This window comes from Bombina bombina, chromosome 7 (genome assembly GCF_027579735.1).
Source record: "Bombina bombina isolate aBomBom1 chromosome 7, aBomBom1.pri, whole genome shotgun sequence".
In the NCBI taxonomy this organism is placed as follows: domain Eukaryota; kingdom Metazoa; phylum Chordata; class Amphibia; order Anura; family Bombinatoridae; genus Bombina; species Bombina bombina.
Window position 1 is genome coordinate 447445662 of NC_069505.1, and position 14039 is coordinate 447459700.

General features: G+C 39.3%; 1 protein-coding gene across 1 annotated transcript in view; it reads right to left on the reverse strand.

The window, feature by feature from the left end:
• Nucleotides 1-2449: 2449 nt before the first annotated feature.
• The window catches only part of DDX47 (DEAD-box helicase 47), a 72464-nt gene continuing 60874 nt past the window's right edge, over nucleotides 2450-14039 (reverse strand). Inside the window, exons 9-12 of the mRNA XM_053721404.1 lie at nucleotides 4419-4556; nucleotides 3927-3997; nucleotides 3516-3645; nucleotides 2450-2930 (exon numbers count right to left, since the gene is read on the reverse strand). Coding sequence (XP_053577379.1) covers nucleotides 2808-2930; nucleotides 3516-3645; nucleotides 3927-3997; nucleotides 4419-4556 — 462 coding nt within the window. The 3' untranslated portion in view covers nucleotides 2450-2807. The remainder of the gene's footprint in view (nucleotides 2931-3515; nucleotides 3646-3926; nucleotides 3998-4418; nucleotides 4557-14039) is intronic.

Consider the following 14039-nt stretch of genomic DNA (forward strand, 5'->3'; position numbering starts at 1 on the left):
CCTGCTGCTAATACCTCTTCCTATACACCCAGCACCCTACTGACCTTACCTACTGCTAATACCTCTTCCTATACACACAGCACCTACTGACCTTAACTGCTGCTAATACCTCTTCCTATACACCCAGTACCCTACTGAACTTACCTGCTGCTAATACCTCTTCCTATACACCCAGCACCCCACTGACCTTACCTGCTAATACCTCTTCCTATACACCCAGCACCCTACTGACCTTACCTGATGCTAATACCTCTTCCTATACACGCAGCACACTACTGACCTTACCTGCTGCTAATACATCTTCCTATACACCCAGCACCCTACTGACCTTACCTGCTGCTAATACCTCTTCCTATACACCCAGCACCCTACTGACCTTACCTACTGCTAATACCTCTTCCTATACACACAGCACCTACTGACCTTAACTGCTGCTAATACCTCTTCCTATACACCCAGTACCCTACTGAACTTACCTGCTGCTAATACCTCTTCCTATACACCCAGCGCCTACTGATCTTACCTGCTAATACCTCTTCCTATACACCCAGCACCTACTGAACTTACCTGCAGCTAATACCTCTTCCTATACACCCATCACCTACTGACATTACCTGCTAATACCTCTTCCTATACACACAGCACCTACTGACCTTACCTCCTGCTAATACCTCTTCCAATACATTCAGTACCCTACTGAGCTTACCTGCTGCTAATACCTCTTCCTATACACCCAGCACCTACTGACCTTACCTGCTGCTAATACCTCTTACTATACACCCAGCAGCCTACTGACCTTACCTGCTGCTAATACCTCTTCCTATACATCCAGCACCTACTGACCTTAAATGCTGCTAATACCTCTTCCTATACACCCAGCAGCCTACTGACCTTACCTGCTGCTAATACCTCTTCCTATACACCCAGCACCTACTGACCTTACCTGCTGCTAATACCTCTTCCTATACACCCAGCACCTACTGACCTTACCTACTGCTAATACCTCTTCCTATACACACAGCACCTACTGACCTTACCTGCTGCTAATACCTCTTCCTATACACCCAGCACCTACTGACCTTACCTACTGCTAATACCTCTTCCTATACACCCAGCACCTACTGACCTTACCTACTGCTAATACCTCTTCCTATACACACAGCACCTACTGACCTTACCTGCTGCTAATACCTCTTCCTATACACCCAGCACCTACTGACCTTACCTACTGCTAATACCTCTTCCTATACACCCAGCACCTACTGACCTTACCTACTAATACATATTCCTATACACCCAGCACCTACTAACCTTACCTGCTGCTAATAACTCTTCCTATACACCCAGCACCCTACTAACCTTACCCGCTGCTAATACCTTTTCCTATACACCCAGCACCCTACTGACCTTACCTGATGCTAATACCTCTTCCTATACACCCAGCAGTCTATTGACCTTACCTGCTGCCAATATCTCTTCCTATACACCCAGCACCCCACTGACCTTACCTGCTAATACCTCTTTCTATACACCCAGCACCCTACTGATCTTACCTGCTGCTAATACCTCTTCCTATACACCCAGCACCTACTGATCTTACCTGCTGCTAATACCTCTTCCTATACACCCAGCACCCTACTGACCTTACCTGATGCTAATACCTCTTCCTATACACCCAGCACCTACTGCTAATACCTCTTCCTATACACCCAGCACCCTACTGACCTTACCTGATGCTAATACCTCTTCCTATACACCCAGCACCTACTGCTAATACCTCTTCCTATACACACAGCACCTACTGACCTTACCTGCTGCTAATACCTCTTCCTATACACCCAGCACCTACTGACCTTACCTACTGCTAATACCTCTTCCTATACACCCAGCACCTACTGACCTTACCTACTGCTAATACCACTTCCTATACACACAGTACCTACTGACCTTACCTGCAGCTAATACCTCTTCCTATACACCCCACACCTACTGACCTTACCTGCTGCTAATACCTCTTCCTATACACCCAGCACCTACTGACCTTACCTCCTGCTAATACCTCTTCCTATACACCCAGCACCTACTGACCTTACCTGCTGCTAATACCTCTTCCTATACACCCAGCACCTACTGACCTTACCTGCTGCTAATACCTCTTCCTATACACCCAGCACCTACTGACCTTACCTGCTGCTAATACCTCTTCCTATACACCCAGCACCTACTGACCTTACCTCCTGCTAATACCTCTTCCTATACACCCAGCACCTACTGACCTTACCTCCTGCTAATACCTCTTGCTATACACCCAGCACCTATTAGTGTAAGTAAAGTGGCCTTGCACTCTAAATACACGATTTTGCACTTAGTGATGTTTTAGAAAACATATTATAAGTAAAATGTCAAACCTGAAAATCTGCTTAATGGGTCAAGAAATATAAAATCATAATTAAGAAAGGTAGAACATTTTTATTGACTGTTACCAGGAAACTTAAATAGCAAAAGGAAGATAGAACATACAATTGCGGGCTGAGACAAGAGCGCATAGACAGGTGCCCGCTGATGGATCACAAAAGAGAACCTGGAAGATAACGTTCATGTGACGGTATGATGCAGTTCATAGGTAAAGCTATTGTCTTAATCAGAGGATGTAGCACGTTCACAATAATTTGTGCTGTTCCCACCGTCACACACAACCTAAGACACATGTGGAGGCTGTAGTATGTTTGCTCAGTTCATGGCCTAGATGTTCTTGGGCACTAAGGCAAAGATCACATGCCATTTTCAAAAGATATTTACATGTTTTGTCAGTGAACCTTCTTTTTGAATTTGCCTCCAGATACTTTCTTTCTAACTCCTAAAGAGGCTTCTGTGTCCTCGGCCTCCTCCTCCCGTGGACGCTTTCTCTTCTCTCCATGTTCTCGTAACTCCTAAAAAAAAAAAAAAGGTACAATAAAGAAGCACAGGATACAGACCACGTATGATTATTGTATTTATCTATGCAGGCTGGCAGCAAAGGAAGCTGTTGTTGGAAACGTGTTAAACCAGGCACATTTCAGCTGTGGGTCACCTGTCTGGGCTGCACTCAGGTGTTTGTGCTCATGTGATAACTATAAACTGTGGCCTGTTTGACAACCACTGGTAACCCCCCAACATGTTTACAGCAAGAGAGGGTCTGAACCAGGAACAAACAACGACTCAGTAACTTGTTCTTTAGCAAGTCACCACCTGGGAGCAGCCTCTTTTAGCCCAATTGTGCCTGTCACAGAAGATAACTTTCTGCTGTATATCAAGAGCCACAGATCCTCACAAAATAATTACAGGCAGTAAGAACAATTGAACCATATGAAGCTCAGTTATTTATGTTTCTTGACTCAGAAACCAAATGTTTACATTTTGGTAGAGTGGTAGTCATCTTCTACAAGTTTCTGTAGCTGGTTGGAATAGGGAGCCATTTTACTGTAGACACAAAGTTTAATTACGTTGTGTAAGAGCAAATGCAGAAGGGAACTTACAATGCGGGCAAATCTCTGTGCCTCAGATACTCGTTCATTCAGCATCATCACTTCCTCCTCTTGTGTAGGGAAGTCTGGAAGCTTCTTCCCAATCAGGTGCTCGATTCTCTGGAACAGCTCAACGTCATACCTTAGAATAGAGAAGACACACACAGAGATAAGCTCCAAGTGGAGTGAGTTAACTAGAATGTCACTTAAAGAAGATCTAGCAACCATCGACAGAAATTCACTCAAAAAGTGATAACGGGTTAGAATCCAACTTGCAGACTAAGGGCATCTTTGTAGCTTTCTAATAAACGCAGCTTTGTTCAGTGCACAGTACCAACACCACCCTAACTACAGAACATATGGCAGCTTTAGTTCTCACTGGGGCACACCAGAGACAGACAACTCTAACCACACGTAACTTACTGTGTCACAAATGTGATGGCTTTCCCAGACCTCCCAGCCCGAGCTGTCCTGCCCACTCGGTGTATGTAATCCTGCAAGAAACCAGAAATCACATGAATCTCCCAAATATTTGCCCATACACAGAACCTAAGTTCCCTTTCCCCTGGCCCTTCACTGACATACACTGAATACAAGGGGCCACATATTACAGTGTGTTTACAAGGAGCAAGTGGAGCCATCTGTCACATGTTTTAAGGGCATAATCTGTGACTTATAACCAGACACAATGTTAATTTTTAGTCCCATTGTGGTGACACATTACTCCATGGGACACACATGTTCCCTACAACCTCATAGCTCTTTTCTCTCTCTCTCATGTCACTAACTGAAACAATATCATCATTTTGTGCGTTTCTCTTATGAAGATGGAATATCAAGTATTAAACAAACATACAGTGAGTCAGAGGGTACAAGTTACCTCCATTATCTACCATGCCAAGCACTTATTCCTACCTTAGAGTGTGTGGGAATGTCAAGGTTTATGACAACATCCACATGTGGAATATCAAGACCACGGCTCGCAACATCAGTGGCCAGGAGGATGGAGCGGGTCTTAGCCTTGAACTTGTTAAGCGCCCCCAGGCGCTTGCTCTGTGGACCAAAAGAAAACATTTAGTACCCCAGAATGTGTGACAGACTGTTCTTGTAGCAGAAGTGAGATGACACAGGAAACCACAAGAAGAACAAGTGTGTCTGAGATACTATATACATTATGATTATTAGATACTGTACCTAGCAAAATATGTTCTGTATTGTGTGCGTGCGTATTTAGCAGGGTGGATAAAAATATTTTTTTTTTTCTTTTATAAAATGCTTTTTGAGGAAAAATTTATCTAAAGATAGTTTCTATTTAAGATACATTATAATTTAAAAGTTATTCATTCTGAAATATAGATTAGTGTGTAATTATATAGTAAGATGTTGTATAGTCTTGTGTGTAATGTGTAATTATATAGTGAGATGTTGTATAGTCTTGTGTGTAATGTGTAATTATATAGTGAGATGTTGTATAGTCATGTGTGCAATTATATAGTGAGATGCTGTATAGTCATGTGTGTAATGTGTAATTATATAGTGAGATGTTGTATAGTCTTGTGTGTAATGTGTAATTATATAGTGAGATGTTGTATAGTCTTGTGTGTAATGTGTAATTATATAGTGAGATGTTGTATAGTCATGTGTGTAATTATATAGTGAGATGCTGTATAGTCATGTGTGTAATGATATAGCGAGATGCTGTATAGTCATGTGTGTAATTATATAGTGAGATGTTGTATAGTCATGTGTGTAATGATATAGCGAGATGCTGTATAGTCATGTGTGTAATGATATAGCGAGATGCTGTATAGTCATGTGTGAAATTATATAGTGAGATGTTGTATAGTCATCAGGGCCGCCACTAGAAATTTTGGGGCCCCTGACTTAACCATTGATCAGGGCCCCCCCCCCCCCTCGTTTGACATGTGCAATTTTTGACCAAGTGACTAAAACGTATATGCACCTAATTCTTAAGTGTCTATTTAAGCTTGGAAATGTTGTAAAGGTAGTAACATACACAAACACAGACACACTCATACACTGAAACACACACTCACACATAAGGATTCACATATAGACACTCTAGCAGACACGCCAAGAAACACACTCAGACACAGACACCCAAACAGACACTCAGCACTTGTTTATATTGACTTGACAAGTAATGAGGTAAACTACAGTTTTGTAAAAAAAAGGAGATTTAGAAAACAAAATATGGAGTTCTGATTATCTTTTTGTAAAGGAAGATGCCAACTAAATGATGACAACAGCATGCAGTGGCTGAAAGGAAGGGCCATGAACTGCCTAAACAATAATTTAAAGATTAAATGGTGGATTGGTGACTTCCGGAAAGGTCTCATTAGTCTCAAAGTCTGTAGAAAGATGTGAATAATCAGTAGTAAGGTCAAAATGTCCTAAAAAGGAACAGACAATGGACACACACACACAAACTTGCACGTACACCAAAGGAAACAGACAGAGACAGCCTCAGAAAACACACAGACATACACACACACACACCCACCCACCCACATAAAACACACAAAGACATACACACACAGAGAGACAACCACATAAAACACAGAAAGACATACATACACACACCCTCACTGAGACATCCACAGAAAACACACAAAGACATACACACACCCTCACAGAGACACCCAAAGAAAACACACACCCTCACAGAGACATCCACAGAAAACACAGACATACATACATGCACACACACACCCTCACAGAGACATCCACAGAAAACACAGACATACACACTCACCCTCACAGAGGCACCCAGAGAAAATACACAAAGACAAACATACACACACCATCGCAGAGACACTCATAGAAAAAGTTGCAGAAATTAAGAGATCACTTTTTAAAGAATCATATTTGTAAATGTGCAAACAAAAATAATTCTGTGAATTCAAAATTGACTCAGGCACACACTGTACAAAGTGCCAAGTCTGTCTCACACTGTGCATAGTGGTTTAGTGCTAATACTTTACTCCTTGTAATAACATTTCCCATGCTCAATTAGCACTCTGCTGTAGTACCCACTGGTGGCTGACAAAATTTAAAAAAAAAAAAAAAAAATTTTTTTTTTTTTTTTTTTTAGTTCTTGCCTCATGGGGCCCCCCTGGCCCATTGGGCCCATGACAGGAGTCACCCCTGTCACCCCCTGATGGCGGCCCTGATAGTCATGTGTGTAATTATATAGTGAGATGCTGTATAGTCATGTGTGTAATGTGTAATTATATAGCAGGATGCTGTATAGTCATTTGTGTAATGTGTAGTTATATAGTGAGAAGCTGTATAGTCATGTGTGTAATGTGTAATTATATAGTGAGATGTTGTATAGTCATGTGTGTAATTATATAGTGAGATGCTGTATAGTCATGTGTGTAATGATATAGCGAGATGCTGTATAGTCATGTGTGTAATGATATAGCGAGATGCTGTATAGTCATGTGTGTAATGTGTAATTATATAGTGATATGTTGTATAGGCATGTGTGTAATTATATAGTGAGATGCTGTATAGTCATGTGTGTAATGATATAGCGAGATGCTGTATAGTCATGTGTGTAATGATATAGCGAGATGCTGTATAGTCATGTGTGTAATGTGTAATTATATAGTGAGATGCTGTATAGTCATGTGTGTAATGATATAGCGAGATGCTGTATAGTCATGTGTGTAATGTGTAATTATATAGCAGGATGCTGTATAGTCATGTGTGTAATGTGTAGTTATATAGTGAGAAGCTGTATAGTCATGTGTGTAATGTGTAATTATATAGTGAGATGCTGTATAGTCATGTGTGTAATGTATAATTATTTAGCGAGATGCTGTATAGTCATGTGTGTAATGTGTAATTATATAGTGAGATGTTGTATAGTCATGTGTGTAATGTATAATTATTTAGCGAGATGCTGTATAGTCATGTGTGTAATGTGTAATTATATAGTGAGATGTTGTATAGTCATGTGTGTAATGTGTAATTATATAGTGAGATGCTGTATAGTCATGTGTGTAATGTGTAATTATATAGTGAGATGTTGTATAGTCATGTGTGTAATGTGTAATTATATAGTGAGATGCTGTATAGTCATGTGTGTAATGATATAGTGAGATGCTGTATAGTCATGTGTAATGTGTAATTATACAGGCAGTCCTCGGGTTACAGACATCCGACTTAAGTACAACTCGTACTTACATACAGAGAAAATAGAGCTTTATCGACAATCCTTCTTTCCAGGATAATCCAAAATACTGAAAATCCAATTGTCACAAGGACAGAAAGGGATGTGAAAACAGGGGCACAGATAGCAAAAGAAACTTTATCCTATGCTATCCAAAACAAAAAAAAAATGTTTGGCTAGAGTTTCACCTAAAAAAAATGCCTGTTCCAAATTACATACAAATTCAACTTAAGAACAAACCTAAAGTCCCTATCTTGTACGTAACCCGGGGACTGCCTGTATAGCGAGATGCTGTATAGTCATGTGTGTAATTATATAGTGAGATGCTGTATAGTCATGTGTAATGTGTAATTATATAGCGAGATGCTGTATATTCATGTGTGTAATTATATAGCGAGATGCTGTATAGTCATGTGTGTAGTGTGTAATTATATAGTGAGATGCTGTAGTCATGTGTGTAATGTGTAATTATATAGCGAGATGCTGTATAGTCATGTGTGTAATGTGTAATGATATAGCGAGATGCTGTATATTCATGTGTGTAATTATATAGCAAGATGCGGTAAAGTCATGTGTGTAATGTGTAATTATATAGCGAGATGCGGTAAAGTCATGTGTGTAATGTGTAATTATATAGCGAGATGCTGTAGTCGTGTGTAATGATATAGCGAGATGCTGTATAGTCATGTGTGTAATGTGTAATTATATAGCGAGATGCTGTATAGTCATGTGTGTAGTGTGTAATTATATAGTGAGATGCTGTATAGTCATGTGTGTAATTATATAGTGAGATGCTGTATAGTCATGTGTGTAATGTGTAATTATATAGCGAGATGCTGTATAGTCATGTGTGTAATTTTATTACAAGACCAGAGACTTCATATTTTGCTTACACTTTCCTTTACTACTCAACTGCAGCTTTTAAAACTAATACAAGTTAACATAACATTAAAACACCAGAGAAAAAAGATACCATACATACGACTAGATTTAGAGATTTGCGGCCAAAGGGGTGCGTTAGCTACGCATGCTTTTTTCTGGCCGCACCTTTTAAATACCGCTGGTATTTAGAGTTCACAGAAGGGCTGCGTTAGGCTCCAAAAAAGGAGCGTAGAGCATATTTACCGCAACTGCAACTCTCGATACCAGCGGTGCTTACAGACGCGGCCAGCTTCAAAAACGTGCTCGTGCACGATTCCCCCATAGGAAACAATGGGGCAGTTTGAGCTGAAAAAACCCAAAAAAGCAGCGTTCAGCTCCTAACGCAGCCCCATTGTTTACTATGGGGAAACACTTCCTATGTCTGCACCTAACACCCTAACATGTACCCCGAGTCTAAACACCCCTAACCTTACACTTATTAACCCCTATTCTGCCGCCGCCGCTATCGCTGACCCCTGCATTTTATTATTAACCCCTAATCTGCCGCTCCGTACACCGCCGCAATCTACATTATCCCTATGTACCCCTAATCTGCTGCCCCTAACACCGCCGACCCCTATATTATATTTATTAACCCCTAATCTGCCCCCCACAACGTCGCTGATCGGAACAGCCAATAGAATGCGAGCTCAATCTGATTGGCTGATCGGATCAGCCAATCGGATTGAACTTGATTCTGATTGGCTGATTCCATCAGCCAATCAGAATTTTCTTACCTTAATTCCGATTGGCTGATAGAATCATGGATCCGGAAGAAAGAAGATTGAAGATGCCGCTTGATAGAAGACTTCAGCCGGATCATGGACCTCTTCAGCTTCCGCTTGGATGAAGACTTCAGTCGAATCATGGACATCTTCAGCCACACCGCTTGGGCTTGGATCAAGACATCGGAGGAGCTCTTCTGGATCGATCGGTGAACCCGGCGTGGTGAAGATAAGGTAGGAAGATCTTCAGGGGCTTAGTGTTAGGTTTATTTAAGGGGGGTTTGGGTTAGATTAGGGGTATGTGGGTGGTGGGTTGTAATGTTGGGGGGGGGGGGGTATTGTATGTTTTTTTTTTTTACAGGCAAAAGAGCTGAATTCTTTGGGGCATGCCCAGCAAAGGGTCCTTTTCAGGGCTGGTAAGGTAAAAGAGCTTTGAACTTTTTTAATTTTAGAATAGGGTAGGGCATTTTTTTATTTTGGGGGGCTTTGTTATTTTATTAGGGGGCTTAGAGTAGGTGTAATTAGTTTAAAATTGTTGTACTATTTTTCTAATGTTTGTAAATATTTTTTTATTTTTTGTACTTGTTAGTTTATTTCATTGTATTTATTTGTAGGTATTGTATTTAATTAATTTATTGATAGTGTAGTGTTAGGTTTAATTGTAGATAATTGTAGGTATTGTATTTAATTAATTTATTGATAGTGTAGTGTTAGGTTTAATTGTAGATAATTGTAGGTATTTTATTTAATTAATTTATTGATAGTGTAGTGTTAGGTTTAATTGTAACTTAGGTTAGGATTTATTTTACAGGTAATTTTGTAATTATTTTAACTAAGTAGCTATTAAATAGTTATTAACTATTTAATAGCTATTGTACCTGGTTAATATAATTACAAAGTTGCCTGTAAAATAAATATTAATCCTAAAATAGCTACAATATAATTATAATTTATATTGTAGCTATATTAGGGTTTATTTTACAGGTAAGTATTTAGCTTTAAATAGGAATAATTTATTTAATAATAGTTAATTTATTTCGTTAGATTTAAATTATATTTAACTTAGGGGGGGTGTTAGGGTTAGAGTTAGACTTAGCTTTAGGGGTTAATACATTTATTATAGTAGCGGTGAGATCCGGTCGGCAGATTAGGGGTTAATTATTGTAGGTAGGTGGAGGCGATGTTGTGGGGGGCAGATTAGGGGTTAATAAATATAATATAGGGGTCGGCGGTGTTAGGGGCAGCAGATTAGGGGTACATAGGTATAATGTAGGTTGCGGCGGTGTACGGAGCGGCAGATTAGGGGTTAATAATAATATGCAGGTGTCAGCGATAGCAGGGGTGGCAGATTAGGGGTTAATACATATAACATAGTGGTCGGCGATGTTAGGGGCAGCAGATTAGGGGTACATAGGGATAACGTAGCTGGCGGCAGTGTACGGAGCGGCAGATTAGGGGTTAAAAAATTTGAATAGAGTGGCGGCGATGTGGGGGGACCTCGGTTTAGGGGTACATAGGTAGTTTATGGGTGTTAGTGTACTTTACAGCACAGTAGTTAAGAGCTTTATAAACCGGCGTTAGCCCAGAAAGCTCTTAAAGGATTCCAAAAGTTTCAATTTTTGCATATAAATAAATCATCACAAACGAATCTACACAATTCAAATATCAAAACTTACTTACTTTGACCTTAAAACTAGCGTTATAATCGTTATAAAACTATATATATTATTTTAGCAAAAACGTAATCAAAGCCAAACCCCCTTTTATGCTGCCTTCAATACAAAATTATGTCTCCAATCACAATGCATTTTCGTGCATATAATTATCGCATTGTTTCGTCACCCATTGGTTCGTGCATGCGCAGATAGCCGCTTTGATTCCTCAGTAAAGCAAATGAACTACTGGCACAACGCATGCGCTATACAAAATCCTAGCGATTGAATAGCTATTCATTCACACAGGATACGGCTTGTTGTAGAGGATGACATGTAAGATAGATCGCGCATGCGCAGTACTGACAAAGTCGGCCATCTTGATAACTCAGGTTATCATGAATTATTCGTTCTTCAAACCAAAGCTTATAACGGTAGGTTTGGAATTCAATTTATTTTTGAAGCAGAATATAGAGAGAATGGTAATAATATGACAAGCAAAGCCAATTACAAATATTAATATTAAAGATTGATAGAGGGATTTAAGATAAGTTTTTTCAATCGTTTAGTGTCCCTTTAACTACTGACTTTTTTTCTGCGGCTGGAGTTTTGTCGTTAGATTTCTAACGCTCACTTCAGCCACGACTCTAAATACCGGCGTTAGAAAGATCCAATTGAAAAGATAGGATACGCAAATGGCGTAGGGGGATCTGCGGTATGGAAAAGTCGCGGCTGCAAAGTGAGCGTTAGACCCTTTCCTGACTGACTCCAAATACCAGCGGGCGGTAAAAACCAGTGTTAGGAGCCTCTAACGCTGGTTTTGACGGCTACCGCCCAACTCTAAATCTAGGCCATAGTTAGCCAATGAAAAGGCTAAGGTAGAGAACCAGGTATAAAGTGACCAATCAGAGAAACCGTAGTGACCATAAACTGACCACTGAGCACCCCAACCTCCTCTTTCTTTTGCTGCTCAGCTGAAGATAAGTATTAGTTTTGTGCTCCTAATACTTTTACAAATAAACTTTTTTTTTATTGTATTTTGTTTTCTAAAAAATATTTATTTTCCTTGTAATCCGTTTAATTTAACTGAAGTTTTTAACCTTCCTTTTCCTATCTAAATTTATCTATTTTCCGTTTTTTCTATTCCGTTTTTCCTACTCGTTTTTTCTAATTTTTTATCTCCAAAGATTACCCCCTTTGGTCCTTTCTTTATCTAGTGTATACCTTTTTTTTCTGAACTCCTTCTACTGCCGTTTTTTCCTGTGTGTATGCCGTTTCTCGGTCGCCATGTCTTGTTCTTTCTTCCTCTATCGACGCCATTTTGGGGGCGTTCCCGTCTACATATTTCACTCCCGCCTCCTTATCGTCTCTGCTTCATCTCATTCACTTCAGTGACTGTCAAAATAGCAACCATGTATAGTTTTTCAGTATTTTACTGCACAATAAGTTAATACCTTGTTTTTTCCTGTATTATACTGACACCCGGTGGCCTTATTATATATTTGTATAATTCATATATATTTTCTATTGTATTTTCCTGTCAGAGAATTTCCTCATGAGTTGTTTTATTATAATCCTTGTATAATTTAGTTGTTAATATTTTTTCTTTACATATTAGTTGCAGCATTTATTATTATTTAATTTAAAATGTCTCAAAACCCAGATTGTCCGAATACTCTTACTGAACAGTTAGCAGAAAATTAGTGGATAAATCCAAACAAAAATTATCCTTAATAAACCTTCCTGGCGGAAAAGGAAGCAAAACATCCGCAAAAAGACCCCTTTCTCCCAAGTGGATAAAAAAGGCAGTTTAAAAAGACAAAACTGCTTTTTCCTCTAGGCAAGAATTAGCAGCATTTTCTAATGTTTACTCTTCAGATTCCACTATGGAAAATTCTGATGTTGATTCAGAAAATGATTTTAATTTTTCAGATTCCTCTGACTCTGAACCTAAAGCTAAGAAATCTAAAAAACATTGCAAGAAATCTAAACACTTGGATGATGAAAATTTTAAATTTGTAGATGCACTTGGAAACCCAAGGTTTAATGCTGAAACCCTTCATCATCCTCTATCCTCTGAATGGTTTCCAGCAATTGATATTGCAGAATTTGTGGATTTTCAGCTAAAAAATAAATCCCTTAATAAACGTTCCAGAAATAATATGAGAGACGAATGTCCCAGACCCTTATTAACAAAAAATAGTAATTTAACTCCAGAAATTGATCCTAAGGTAATTAAATATATCGGGACTCCTGCTTATAGAATCAAGAAAGGAATTGATCAATCCTGGCGTAATTGCCAGAATAAACTTTTTAGATTATTTGAGCTCTCTGAACAAGCTTTAAAGGAATAATCCTATTTAGACCCTGCTGTAGTTAGGGAATGGGTTCAAAGAATTCTCTCTTTTGTTGGAAATACTAATTCCGCCATGATAATTGAAAGGCGCAAAAACATTTTACGCAGAATAGATCCAAAAATCTGTGATTCTGCTATTAACAAACTTAACTCAGATAAAGATGGTTTGTTATTTGGAGATGCTTTTCTCAAGGATCTTAATCAGTACACTAATACTTTTTCAACCCTTAACAAGGTCAAAACAACTTTGAGGAAATCTTTTGAAACTAATAATTTCTCTGACAGGGCTGGGAAAGGCAGAGGCTGTTTCCCCGGCTGTACCTCTTTTGTATCCAAGCCTCAATTTCAACAATCCAATTATCCATACAACAACAACCTAGATACCCACAAGAACCTTTAGAAGCACCTTCTTCCTTCCCCAGCCAGACCATGGCAACAAAGAGGTTTTTGCTCCAGATCAAGATCTCGCCCTCCTACAGGTAACTCCTTTTTCTTCTCTACCCCTCCTTTCTTCCCCATCCAAAGTTGGAGGAAGATTAGCCCTTTATGCTCACAATTGGAATCTAATCACCTCAGATCAATGGGTACTTCAAGCAGTTCTAGGGGTCTGGATAGATTTTCTCTCTCCCCCAATTCAAACCAAAAAACCAAACCCTATTTATTTTTCAGAAACAGATAAAA